General features: G+C 36.4%; 1 protein-coding gene across 1 annotated transcript in view; it reads right to left on the bottom strand.

The window, feature by feature from the left end:
• Positions 1-12,709, bottom strand: part of LOC128993149 (utrophin-like) — a 61,169-nt gene extending 48,460 nt beyond the window's left edge. Inside the window, exons 1-3 of the mRNA XM_054416908.1 lie at positions 12,599-12,709; positions 1,518-1,579; positions 517-609 (exon numbers count right to left, since the gene is read on the bottom strand). Coding sequence (XP_054272883.1) covers positions 517-609; positions 1,518-1,579; positions 12,599-12,668 — 225 coding nt within the window. The 5' untranslated portion in view covers positions 12,669-12,709. The remainder of the gene's footprint in view (positions 1-516; positions 610-1,517; positions 1,580-12,598) is intronic.
• Between the last annotated feature and the right edge of the window lie 2,212 nt (positions 12,710-14,921).

Here is a 14,921-nt window from a genome sequence, read left to right as displayed (position 1 = left end):
AGTTCGGTGGAATCTCAAAAATTTAAAATGTTAAGCCCCATCGAGTGACCTCTCATTTTGAAGGTTGTGATAAAAGAAAACTAACAACGCGAACTAGATGTCTCTATCTTAACCCAGTAAAATATGGCAGTCAATTAAAATGTTATGTAAGGAAAATTGTAAGTTTATTCTGATTTCTAAAGATTTCAATTGACTGCAATATTTTACTGGGTTAAGATAGAGAGACCTCTAAGTTGCGTTGTTAGTTTTCTTTTATCACGACCTTCAAAATGAGGGGTCACTCGATGGGGCTTAACATTTAAAATTTTTTAGATTCTCCCAAAATCCCCCATTTTGGGGATGTACACGAGGTGGCGGTTATGCCCAAAATGTACTTCATAACATGCCATAAAAGTGTGCAGAGTTTAGTCTTTCTAGTATGTACCGTTAAAAAATTTACAGGAAGTCTCCAGACTTTTTATTAACCCTGTATATTATTTTAATAGAAGGAGAAATATTTTCCTTGAAGGCACTTACGTATTGCTTCCCTGTAAGGATTTCCAGGAGTGCCAACAGTCTGGTCCCATCTTGCAGGTCCACAAACAGGTCGTTAATTAAGGAACAGTTGCTCTGAAACAGGCCGATTGCCATCACTTTTAGACCACATTATGTTTCATCTTTTAGTTTCATATTTTTAATAAAGGTCCTGTAATTGTTTGTTATGCCTAACTAGCTGTTGCCCACGGGCTTCAGCCCGTTTGACTTCAAAACTATTAAACTAGAAGAAGAATCAATCTACTAAACTATTGGTTGGTTAAAAGCTTAAATGAACAAAACAGAATACAGTAATACAAATAAATAATCACACCTTATTTTAATAAGGTAATAAATTGAAAAAATAACAAGTACAGCTGAGATATTTTTAACATTAGGTGTATGGAAAGATTCCTTTAGAAAGGAATTACGACCTCAAAGGGCAATTTATGAAATAATTTTGCTTAATTACACACCGATATACATTTCATGTTATTCATGACTTTGGAAAATACAATATCCAAATATATAAGTTTATCAGTTAGTCATAAATTTGATTATTTATTCGAGTGTTTCTGGGCGAATTAGACATAAAGTGCAGTTGAGTTGAAGTGGGGTTGAAAAACTGAGGTTTGACTATAGATATTGTGAAATCAAATTTAATTCCCACGTAAAAGTTGTACCGGTAGCAATTTTAGGAAAAAGAACCTCATTAAATTGTATCATTGACAGAGGTTGAATAGTTATCTTTCTTAAAACAGTTTTTTAAACTTTTATGAACTGTAATGCACATTTTGGTGATTTCCTTCTCTCCTCAGCAAACGATTTCCCCATGTTCATCTTCAGTTTGTGAACACATACAGTTTATAAGCTACAAACTTAGCAGTAATTTTAGCACTTAACAGTAACTTTATAAGTAAAAAAATAATCCCTAAGTATCCACATTGACAGGACAATAATTATACAGAGTATCGTTTTTAACTGACAAATGTGATAAAACCCACCTTGACTAGTTGAGAATTTATCCACTTTGCGAAAGTTTTCTTTTGGACATCCTCCCGTTCATCTGAAACAAGAAAAAGGTTTAGAAACAAAACACAAATACAATTAAAAAATAAATCAAAACGATGTACAAAACAACAAAAAGTATTGTAATATAGGAATGAGTTATTTTACGATGATTATTTACCGTATCCTCAGTTTTTCTACGGTATAGTCCCATCCAAAAGTATTATAACATTATTAAATTCAAATTCCTTTGTACCCCAATGAGTAACTCTGTGATTCTTGAATCTCTTAATTATACACAACATTTGTCTGCAACATCAATTTCTGTGTTTTCAAATATATGATACTGAACTAATAAGTAAACAATTCAAACATAATTCAAAGGTTTGATGAACACTACAGTATCCCTCATTGTAAGAAAAACTTTCTGTCACTTGTCTTGGTGAAATATAATATAGGATGCTATGGTGGAATCAAAAGGTTAACTCCAAGAAAAGTAAACAAAAAACTAAAATAAAAACAAATCTAACAGCTGATGTATCTTCAATATTTTAATATGATTAAATACAGAACTGTAATTAAGGTTTCTGCCCTTAGGAGAAGGTTTATCGAAAAACTTATATTTTCGGGGAAGTTTCACATGAAGACCTTCCATTCAAGTACGTAGTTGATAGGTGTACAGCTTATGGTATTCTCAAAAGTTCAGATCCTTCTTAGCTTTGTAGAATAACTAAACACTATGGTGGAGGGATGCAGTTCCTCCGTAGTGACGCTAGCAGACGAAGCTGTGTCTTGTGTCTGTGTGGGTGTAGAGTGTACACAGACATAGCTGTAGTGTGAGTGTAGGCGTTAACGGAAGTGCTCTTTCAAACTGTTCAGGACAAGCTACGAGCATTGTTTGACTACAACTTGACAAGCTTCCGCCTTGCAAGATACGTGAATGCTCAGTCCTGCGAACTGTGAGCATTCGAGCATCCTCAGCGAGAGTCACGAACTATACCTTGGCAATAGATAACTGAGGATATCATATTATTTTTTGTAACGTCCTCTGGACAGTAAGAACGGGCGAGTAAGATACCGCTAACCTTGTCTCACTTGGTCTTCCTTGACAGCGAGCGGCTGATGTGTGCAGGAGGAGAAAGTAATATAAGTGACATATGTAATAGTATTGTTTAGTTATACGCTATAATTTAACCTATTACCAGGAAGCTAAGGACCGTTAATGACTACAATTGCGAAGTAATGATATTTACCATTATTGTAAGAGAATACAGTACAACTCGTGCTATAGTTGTATTTAAAACGGTATGCTTCTGCCACATTCGACTGGAACAGGTCTTCAAAACTAGTCTACACCTATGACATACAAATGTAAACGTTGTAATGTGTTGTAGTGTAGCTCAAGACCTCCAATCCTACAATAAGTAAGAGGAACGACGACAGACTGCGAGTGACAGCAGATCGATCAACGATTGACCTGGTCTGATAGAGATCGGCAAACTACCTGAGGAAACCCTCACTATTTAATATACTACAATGTAGACGTTGTAATGTGTTGTAGTGTAGCTCAAGACCTCCAATCCTACAATAAGTAAGAGGAGCGACGACAGACTGCGAGTGACAGCAGATCGATCAACGATTGACCTGGTCTGATAGAGATCGGCAAACTACCTGAGGAAACCCTCACTATTTAATATACTACAATGTAGACGTTGTAATGTGTTGTAGTGTAGCTCAAGACCTCCAATCCTACAATAAGTAAGAGGAGCGACGACAGACTGCGAGTGACAGCAGATCTATCAACGATTGACCTGGTCTGATAGAGATCGGCAAACTACCTGAGGAAACCCTCACTCTTTAATATACTACAATGTAGACGTTGTAATGTGTTGTAGTGTAGCTCAAGACCTCCAATCCTACAATAAGTAAGAGGTGCGACGACAGACTGCGAGTGACAGCAGATCGATCAACGATTGACCTGGTCTGATAGAGATCGGCAAACTACCTGAGGAAACCCTCACTCTTTAATATACTACAATGTAGACGTTGTAATGTGTTGTAGTGTAGCTCAAGACCTCCAATCCTACAATAAGTAAGAGGTGCGACGACAGACTGCGAGTGACAGCAGATCGATCAACGATTGACCTGGTCTGATAGAGATCGGCAAACTACCTGAGGAAACCCTCACTCTTTAATATACTACAATGTAGACGTTGTAATGTGTTGTAGTGTAGCTCAAGACCTTCAATACTACAATAAGTAAGAGGAGCGACGACAGACTGCGAGTGACAGCAGATCGATCAACGATTGACCTGGTCTGATAGAGATCGGCAAACTACCTGAGGAAACCCTCACTCTTTAATATACTACAATGTAGACGTTGTAATGTGTTGTAGTGTAGCTCAAGACCTCCACAACTACAATAAGTAAGAGGTGCGACGACAGACTGCGAGTGACAGCAGATCGATCAACGATTGACCTGGTCTGATAGAGATCGGCAAACTACCTGAGGAAACCCTCACTCTTTAATATACTACAATGTAGACGTTGTAATGTGTTGTAGGTAGCTCAAGACCCACAATCCTACCATAAGTAAGAGGAGCGACGACAGACTGCGAGTGACAACAGATCGATCAGCGATTGACCTGGTCTGATAGAGATCGGCTAACTACCTGAGGAAACCCTCACTCTTTAATATACTACAATGTAGACGTTGTAATGTAGCTCAAGACCTCCAATCCTACAATAAGTAAGAGGAGCGACGACAGACTGCGAGTGACAACAGATCGATCGACGATTGACCTGGTCTGATAGAGATCGGCAAACTACCTGAGGAAACCCTCCCTCTTTAATATACTGCAATGTAAACGTTGTAATGTGTTGTAGTGTAGCTCAAGACATCCAATCCTACAATAAGTAAGAGGAGCGACGACAGACAGCGAGTGACAACAGATCGATCAACGATTGACCTGGTCTGATAGAGATCGGCAAACTACCTGAGGAAACCCTCCCTCTTTAATATACTGCAATGTAAACGTTGTAATGTGTTGTAGTGTAGCTCAAGACCTCCAATCCTACAATAAGTAAGAGGAGCGACGACAGACTGCGAGTGACAGCAGATCGATCAACGATTGACCTGGTCTGATAGAGATCGGCAAACTACCTGAGGAAACCGTCACTCTTTAATTCATACTACACACATACATTGGAGTGCAAAATGATTAATAACAATGTTCAATAGCGAACATATTCCAACAAAACAGTCAATGCTTTCAAGCACCTTTTATAGACATATTCACGTACAAACAAATTTAAAAACTATTTTGTAGAAAAATTGTACCTACATAATTTTGGTAAAATATTTTAGGTTATTAACCCCCAGTGCTCTAAATACAGAACCCCACACGTGACTCATTCATAACGTGCCAGCAGTTGGTTAAGCAATTACTGTAATTGGTCAGATGTGATGGCTGTATTCACATCAAGGTGAGAAGTAATTCATGCGAGACTAGGCTACACTTGATTTCTTGTACCTTGGGGTCTGGCATCACCTTAGCATGAGGTGCGTCAGGGACGAAGAATAAATGCTATGCAAACCAGGGGATTGTCATCCAATGAAGCGATCAAACTGATATTTCCTCGTCTTCTCCATGTATTTATGTATTTGTATACGTTTATTCTGTATTGTATCCCCAATCAATAATGAAACAGTTAAAAGTATATTTTCAATCCTTCACCTCGAGTTAACGTTTCTTACAACTCATTCATGCGTGTCAAGTAATAATTATCAGCATTCACAATTACCCAATTGCTAAAATTGCAAATTACAGAAGAAATGTTCCAAAATGCTTCTCCCTAGCCGTTACAAGGCGCCTAATCCTATCAAAGTAGTTGGATAAGACAAGACACGGCCTTCAAGTGAGTAGTCAGGCAAATTGCCTCCAGGCATGCGAGACTCCCATTGCATCTGCCTTATCACGGACTTGCCTGGCACACTATGCACGTGCTATTCAGTACTGCATATACTGCATGTTCACGTGCTGTCTGCTTGTGTTAGTACAATGTAATGTAACAAACAACTGCTCAATGAGAAAAATTGTCTAGTGATCGCACGTAGCAACCCAATATAAAGATTGCACATATCAATCTCAGAACTGACATAGTTTTTAGAGCACATCTCGAGCTAGACAAGAGCGATGAGTCAGAGGTAACCTCAGTTTGACAGATAACAGCGGCGCAGTTGATAATAGAGATAACCGGCCCTCGTGTGAACTGTTCTGTTCTGAGACGATTCCCCACACTGGAGACGTCCAATTAACTGAGCTACTTGACTAATTGACATTTGGTTGACCGTACGACACATTCATAGACTTTGAAATTACGCAGCCATCTCATGAGGTGTAAGCGTTTGAAATAATGAATGTATTGTATCGTTCATGCAGTTGGAAACTACGTGGGTAACTGATAGATGGATTATAATTTTAATGACAAAGAGTTCCCACTTATACTCTGCAATAGAAATAACGCAATAATAACACTGGACAAACCATGAATAGAAATTTTTAGACCACATGTAGCCTACAAATTTAATGAATTATTCAAATTCAAAAAGTTGATATAGACAAACCTTGTATGGTTTTGCACCTATTGTATGACATGCATGTATCCATTTTTTGTTCAATAAACAAATTGATTGATTGATTTCGTGATTTTCTGAATCAAATTGGCGTGAAAACACGTCACATTTCACCGCTGACGCAGTTTATAGTGTTGTCATAAATGTCATGCTTCTCCTATTCGCCTAACTGATTTAATTGTAATACAAACGAATGTTCGATAAGAACATTGCTTGTTACTTCAGGATAACATAGCTATGAAAAACTATGATAAATTCGATATTGTTTAAACACTGAATTTTTACGCCAACAATACATAAATGTGTTTAACTTCAAAACCAATTTAATTCATGGACATGTATGACACACTGAACCTTCTCACCTACATAGTAGGCAAGGTTACACTTGTGTCAACGCAAAACGAGTAAAACCAGTTTGCGTTGTGAAATCCTTTCAACTGCCCAAAGATAGCCCAGAATCATTATAACCATTCATTAGTATATATAATGAAAGACCAACAGGCGCCACTATTCTTCATCTAGCTTCACGCCTGCAATAACTGTATAGATTGGTCACACTTTCGAGAACCTTCATGCTCGGGTTACTATACTATTGATCGTGAACATCTTTGTACTCAGAGAAATGGTCTAGTGGTAGAGCGCTGGGCTTCGGTCCACGAGGTCCCGCGTTCAAATCCCACCAATCACCAAAAATTATGTGATAATGCTGCGACCCTATAGGCTTATGCTAAACTAATGTTAAAACTGTTTCGGGCTTGAACCTTGCGGATGTAAAATTGCGTCCTTAAATCCAGTCCTAGATACAAAACGACAGTATACTATAGTTAGAACAGTTAAACTACTTTATATACGAAATGTAAAATATTTGCAGTCATCATTATGCAGCATGATGACTGCACAATGATGACTGCGTACAATCTTGCAGTTATTGCGTAGGCTGCACCAGTGGCATTAATCGCTACAACAGCTCATAAAAACCACTGACTTCACAACCAAGTCACTGGTATAGCCGAAATACACGCAACTTCCTACACTTGTTCTGAATAATAAGTAACTAGCTAACTCGTATAGTGACCTCTTCAATTTTGTCCATGCTACCTATTTTATACCCGTAATGTTTAATAACTTTTCCAAAGAAAGTCTTCAACAAAACTATGATTTCCTAAATTTTCCCTGTAAAACTGTACGTCTTGTGTATTAACAGGTGTGTAGGGAAAACTTAAAGTATTTGTAAACGATAAGTAATAAGATTTGCCTATCTAAACTAATGGTCCTGATAATGTTTTAGTTCAGAAATCGGCAAATTTATACCGCACAAAGCTCTGAAAACAATGTGTACTAAAATGATATAATATTAAATTAAAATCACGCGCTATGCTCTTACATGCACACGAACACTTTTGCCGATTATTACTATAGATATTCAGTTTTTAGTTAATTTTAATTTAACCAATTAGCAATTAGTTACATGATTTCACTGTTCTTATTTCTATATTATTATAGGTCCAATGGAATAAATACTCTCGACTCTCGATACAATGAAGACGTTTTAGAAACGTCATAAATTATCTGGATGAAAAAAGATTCAGTATGAAACATAAGCAAGCATTGACCATATACCAAAAATTATGCTTATAGTATTATGGTATGTAGTCAATGATATAAGCCACTGAACCAAACTGGTAAGACTGCAAAATGTTATTTGATTAGGGTAAAAACAGCTCAAACCGTTTCTTTAGCGTTCTTACTAGGTATCAGAGTAAAATGGCATCAATTCAATACCTACTAACAGCTTCAATAAAACAATTTATACAACACAAAATCAGTCAAAATATTTAACTAGTACTTTTTTTGTGTACAATATAGGCTATAAAAAAAACTACAAAAGAACTGACAAAACCACGAAATTTTAAAAGTATAGACTGTATGGGCAATATTTAGAGGCGACTCAACCAGCGAGAGAGCAGAGCGTGCCACGATGACCATTACCATGACAGAGTCCATCAATCAATTGCGAAGTATGAGCGATGGACGGGTGTCACTTTGCGAAGGGTCGCGACTCGCGCGGAGCAATGGAAACCAAACAAGGCTCGCCACAGTGATAAGCAAATCGCCTCGCGGTCACACGGAGATAAGACGATAAGACGAGTCACTTAAGGTGATAAGTGCAGTCGTGGATCGTATCTTAACCTGCTAGGGCGTAAGTTCACACGGCGAAAGATACGTTGCCACATTTAATTGACCGGTTAACAAACCCCTTAAAAATATATAAACATAGCTTTTTTCCTTATTGAAAGATAAGTGTTTTTAAGTCACGTCGCAGTGACTTGGAGATAAGACAAGACGAATCACTGCAGATAATGCGATAAGACGAGCCACTTAGCGTGATAAGTGCAGTCGTGGAACGTATCACATCTAACCTGCTAGGGTGCGAATTTGCGAGAAATACATTACTGAAATTAATTTACCACGTTAACAGACCCACCTACAAAAAATATTTATAACATATGCGAGTATTTTCCCCCTTAGATCAAATTCCGTGAAGATCGGTCTTATCCCATCGCGTCGCAGTGACACGGTGATAAGACAAGACAAGCCGAGTCACTTGGGATAAGGCCTGCAACCAGTTGAGTGCCTTGTCACTTGTTAACCTTTTCATATATTAATTTGAAGAGCTAAAATACACTACAATCAATTAAATTTCCACGTAAGATATGTTTAACGGCAGATTTTTTTACCTTTTTGGTTTTGAACTAGTGTCGTACATTTTTATTTTCAAATGCAAGCTTATTCTAGTGTTTTCAATCACGCCAAAACTTTGATAGGCTCTTAAAAAAATGCGAAGGTAGAAAAAGAAGCAATGAACACATTTAATTGCTTTTTAACACCGACACCCACACTCGCGATTTTAACCCCTCTGTACCCACACACCCCACACATGGACATTGGTTACACAGATCAGGAGTAATGGCGACTGCGTATAGTAGGGTCCACACTCAGTTGTAGGCAAATAACGGTGAACCAAGCGCCAAATGAGCGTGGTAACATGCATGTCGGCGCATTGTGTACAGTAGGTCGCTCTGGTAGTGCAGTATACAAAGAGTTCGCACTTTGGTATTTTCGATATTTCGAAGTAAATATCTTCGCTTCAACGAGGTTTTCCCGAATTTTTTTATTGAGGTCAATAGCAACAGCAATACACATGTGAATAGCCTAATTTTTGAGTTAAACTTTCGTATACTTTTCTGGTAAAAATGTACCGTGGATGATTAGAACCAGGCAACCTAGCAGCTAAATACGATCAGAATTTATTATGCCACGATTTGTCTAAAACCACGAATACTAGACCGAGGGGTTGTCACTCTGTATAAAACTCTTCGTGATAATTCGATTCATTGCAAACGGGCTATTTACGTGTTAACGGTGATTTTTGGTGTTTGACATCTTGTTCTTGTGTCTATTAATGGCTAAACTTATGCCTGGGTTGGTAGAAATCCTAGAGATTGTGTTAAATTCAGTTTTTCCCTATTAGTACTGAATGTTATTTTATGCCTTAGTAAACTAGAGACTCCTGATACATTAGTGGATTAGTAATCATCTCGCCAATTAATGTACCGGTACATGGATTAAAAGTAAGCCTTAAATCCCTAACAGATATTACCCTATTATTGTACCTATTAAGTTACCGGTACTATGCGACAGTTGGGGTAATTGTTAAACCTCAGATAGCCAACATTGAACATTCATTAGCCTATAGCTTTAATATTGTTCTTTGTCCTAAGTAATAAATCTTCAATATTAAAATGGTAAGAGTTTATTTAACAGATTATAGTACGAACAAATTGACTCGCTGTAACTTAACTTACTTGATATAAGAAAGAACTACCTACTTCATTGTACTGTATACCACTTCACTGCATGATTTTTGCCATCCACAACATTGTATCCATTCTTGTAAACTGGTGTAAACCGTTGGGAAATAAATAAATAAAAGAAAGTTCTTTATTACGTTTCAGAAATTGTAATTATGATTGACTAAGTTTTAAAAGGACTCAGAAAGTGAACATGTACAGTAGTAGAGTACCTAAGTTTGCCCTGATAAGACAATCTTGGTCACTGGACTTAATGTGTGTCAACGTTTATTAATGCTGCATTACAGATAATGTAGGTAGACCCAAAAAGGAAGATAATGTTTAAACCCATATTTAAGTTAAGTTAATGCCATTAGGCGATTAATAACTAACAAGGCTAAGTAGCAAGTTAGTGTTGGATGATACAAACTAACCTTACCTAACTTATTATACCATAAAAATAAAGAGAATAAATATGTTACTCGGGTATTGGCCTAAGTTACTACAAAATGGAGGCCAAATACCAAACGCATTAGTAACTTTAACAAATTGGCAAATTCTAAAAAAAGGCAAGTTTAACAGTGCTGTCATAATTTGGCAAGTGTTCTTGTTCGTTTTCCAATTCATTTTATAAGTTTGTTTTTATACTAACGTTGTACTTAACTCAGTTAAGAACTTCATAAGCTTAACGTGATTTTGGGCTGCAGATTTTGACATAACTTTATAGCCTAAAGCTGGATATTATTAATTCTCAAAATAAGTTAAAAATAAGGTCATGTTGCCTACTAACTAGCACCTGGCCTTATGATTGTTAAATTATCAATTTTGTAGGTGCAGATAGCGGTTAAGGCCTAAGGGATTCTGGCCACACTCACTATGCAAATAAAAAGGTAAACTACTTAGGCTAATCAACGTTTTCGCAACAAAATATTTACTCTCTCACCAATGTAAACAATCTCCATTGTAAATTAGTGTTGAAGTTGGAGAGATTGGCAACGCAGCAGAACGGTGTTCAACAGGTGCTGCGTAGATCAAAACTTTAACTTCACACACAACACTTCACCACTAACACTTCAGCACTCATTTTCACGAAAAAACACTTAGAAAATTTCGAAATTTCACTATAAAAACGCACATAAACACAAACGCGACGCGAACGCGAACCGAAACCGACAATAGCAGAAGCGAAACGAACGGTTTACCAACTTTCCGGCACTGAAGAAAAAGAAAGACTGTTAGGAATTCGGCGATTGTTGCGCGCCTGGTGGACAACATTGTTACTAAACTGACAGCCAGACGCTGTTTCCAAAGAATGAGTGTCAAACAAACATAAACATAAACCACATAATAAGCCATGCGGGAAATTATTTTAGATCTTTTTCTATATTTGTATACATAAATTGGTTTATATACTTATAGAATAACACTTCTTGGTTAAAATTATGAGTATCTGTTTGCTGAAATTCTGGATTCGAAGACAGAGATAAAACATACGCCTTAGAAACAGGTGATGCAATGTGCAATACACATCGCAGTTGCGTTGTAACGGTTGTAGCTTGTTGTCCAACTATTGAAGGCTTTTTGAAACTGACTAGAAGCACAAGCTAAATACATAGAGCAGCATTGTAACTTATTATTATTGAGTAACTTATTCTTATTGGTTAATATATTGTCTGTGCTAAAAGAGTGCAAAGGTTCCGATGGCATCCACATAAATATTTAATATTGCATTACTCTTATGGTTTCACAGAAGAATTGAAGTCAATATTAATATTCTGGCTGTATGACGATTCTTAGAATTTCCAGTACAAAAAAATAAAGCTGTCCAGTTAGATAATGCACAAACCTTGTTCTTGAATAACTAAAATTATTTTCTAGTTTCTTTTTAAGCGCGAATGATTTTACAAAGTTTGTTTATCCTTCATAGGCGAAATTTTAGATATAAATAGCATTCGCCATATTTACACAGGATGATGAAATCACAAGTTTGCCAATGATATTATTCAAGATATTGTTGTGATTCATAATTATATACCATTTGTAAGTAAAACCACACCCATGTAAAATAGCATTATATCAAAGAGTACTTTGGTTTGTTAATACTATGGATTCAATACTGACCTTTTTTCACATACAAGGAAATTATGGAATTATTCAATCGTAATGAAAATATAACCTTTGATTATGCGAAACTAATTGTTGTGCTCGGATAATGAACTGCATAAATCAATTTATTGCCCATTATAGCAATATGGGAGACATTGTCAATAAGAGCGCGAGCTAACCTGTTAACCTCGGTACCAATAAGCGCATATAATACAGGTATGTACATGTAACATACAAAATATCACATTTATATATATGTTGATTTGAACAATTAAAAATGTGAAAAGGGTAAATGCTAAATATGCCAAATTTTCCTTTTCAAATTATTACATGTTAAAACGAGGTTCGATAAGCAAATTAGTATAAACAAACAGTGACCCATTACTACACTAGTGGGATATACAGTGTTATATCAATTATTATGTGAAATCTTCTTAACGAATTTGTACAAAACTTATAAACAGTTTTACAATTTTCAACATACTTTGCCAATGATCCTCCACCAGCTGACGGGCCAGCTCGTAGGGATGTTTCCTGGTTCGAGACGATGCCATTGGATATTTAAACACTTTTACACACACACACACGCACGGCACGCACACTAACGCGAGAATACCCGTGACATTGTGACAAACGACCGCGCGCTACTGGCTATCATCTCAGAGCGGCACGCCTTATCACAGGCGATAACAAGAGGTCAACTTCCAGGAATTTATTGTACACAGCTTCATTAAAGTGCCCTTGTTAATTGTTTCGATGTCATAAAGTTGACCGCTTTCATTAGGGCTAGAAACTTAAAGTATTTTCACAACTTTGATTGTTCGTGTTAAGTTTGTTTGTGGTATTCTTGGTGCAGTTTATTGCTCCAAATCTTTACTTGCTATTTTTTACTTCCACGTCAAGTAAAATAGTTGCATCACCTCAAACAAAATAGCATCACAGACTTTTACATAGTACTGTATACTTATTTGGTTTAATGTTCACATATTTCAAAGTAGTTATACATTTTAGTTGAATAGAAAAGGTATATATCTAAATTCAAATTTGAGGATGATATTCTACAATTAATTGTATATAAGATATTGCTATTCAATTTTTTTTAATAGCAATCATATTTGATATTATCAATGCGGCAAAAAATTTAAAGTTGTAGATGTTTGGTAAAAAAAAGATTACAACCGTTAGTAAACAAAGTTTAAGTAACTAAAATATTTAAACACAAGTTTTGTCACGAATATTCTTCGGAATAGGTTGACAATTAAAATTCGATAAATTCAAAAATCTGCTACTGTATCCTACAAAACAGTGACATTATAAACCTGTACCCGTTCCTACAGCAAATTCATAAACACCCAAATAAAGCAATTTAGAAACACCATATAAAGGCCGAGTATTTACCAGTTAAAATGATAAAATATTTTATGTATTTTTGTATACCAACATAATGCATTGCTCCAATAAAGATTGTCCCTTTTAATTTAGCCACATCGCCGCAACAATTAACTTGATCAATGCCTCCTGCAGTAATCAATCAATTTGTCAAATATCGAAATCAATTAACAGTTAATGACCCGAATAATGGGATGTAGTCTAATACTGATAATGGAGCAGACCTCAGTGTCAATTTACTAATATGATTATGTAATCTGTTAAAGTCGAGAGGAATGGGTGCGTCAAAGCATTTACTGAAAGTTGTCACAAAATTACGCAAATTATTTTAGGTTGATGTTATATTACGCTGGGAAGACATCTAACGTGTCTTGTCAGTTGAACGGAACAGGATTTCTTTGCATGGAAAAATTTGGGTTAGCGCAGAAAAGAACTCGCCTCATAAAGATTTGCAAAAACCTTAAAAGTGAGCAAAACACCCGTGAATGGTAATCTCCGTTTGTAATTCACTGATTCTCGCAGCGAGGCAGAAATATTATAACATAAATATAATATAATAATACTTATATACATTTCTGTGGTAAAACATACAACCACGAAGCAGTGTGTCGTACTGAAGAAGTGTCGTTCTAGACCAACTTCCGAGGTTGTTAAAGCATTTATTTATATGTTTTAAGAGTTTTCATTATTTTTTTACAAAAATATTTTGCAATTTTACGAATATCTGACTGAATGTATAGTCGCAATGTATGTATACATTTTCTCCCACTAATGTATACTATTGAATTTGAACACAACCTTTGAAGGAGGGATCATCCTACTAGGGAAGCTAAACACAACCCGTTTATATGAATAAGTTTAACCTTGCATATTCTGTAGCCTAATTGGTCTCGACAACAAATCCGTGTACATTTGAAACATGAAGACTTTTGGCTTGTAAGTTCGGTTACATGACACAGTAGTTATAATTTGACCGTAGTTCAGAAGAGCCTGGCGAGTTGCCAATTATTGACTTGGTCATATCTCTTCCACTAAGCTGAACGAAGAACTAGTTAACCTATTTCCTTTGTTCTTTTACGGTTGTTTTTCAGGGAGCGCTGTTTTGAGCTAACGTAATTTCCGACAAAATAACAATTCACGAGATTTTACCAAGAGGAATCCTCACACCACAGTTTTAGTAATTATGCACTTTATTTAAATTACATTGTAAATTTATATTGGAATTGCACAACTACTAATCACTCAATAATAGCATACGTCTACGTACATTTTCGCTTTAACTAAAAACTAGCTGATTGCAGATAACGGTCGTGCATTAATTGCGCCCAAGAGTTTCTTTATTGCGCTAAGTCCTCATAGGGTCCCAAAAAATGTTCCTTAGTTGCGCCAAGTCCAAGCCAGGTAGGGTTGAGGTGTTG

Source organism: Macrosteles quadrilineatus, unplaced genomic scaffold, assembly GCF_028750875.1.
Source record: "Macrosteles quadrilineatus isolate MER2022 unplaced genomic scaffold, UCM_ALF_1.0 Scaffold_4__1_contigs__length_99947679, whole genome shotgun sequence".
NCBI lineage: Eukaryota > Metazoa > Arthropoda > Insecta > Hemiptera > Cicadellidae > Macrosteles > Macrosteles quadrilineatus.
The sequence above is the reverse complement of the archived record's forward strand: the minus strand, read 5'-3'. Positions and strand labels throughout refer to the sequence as shown.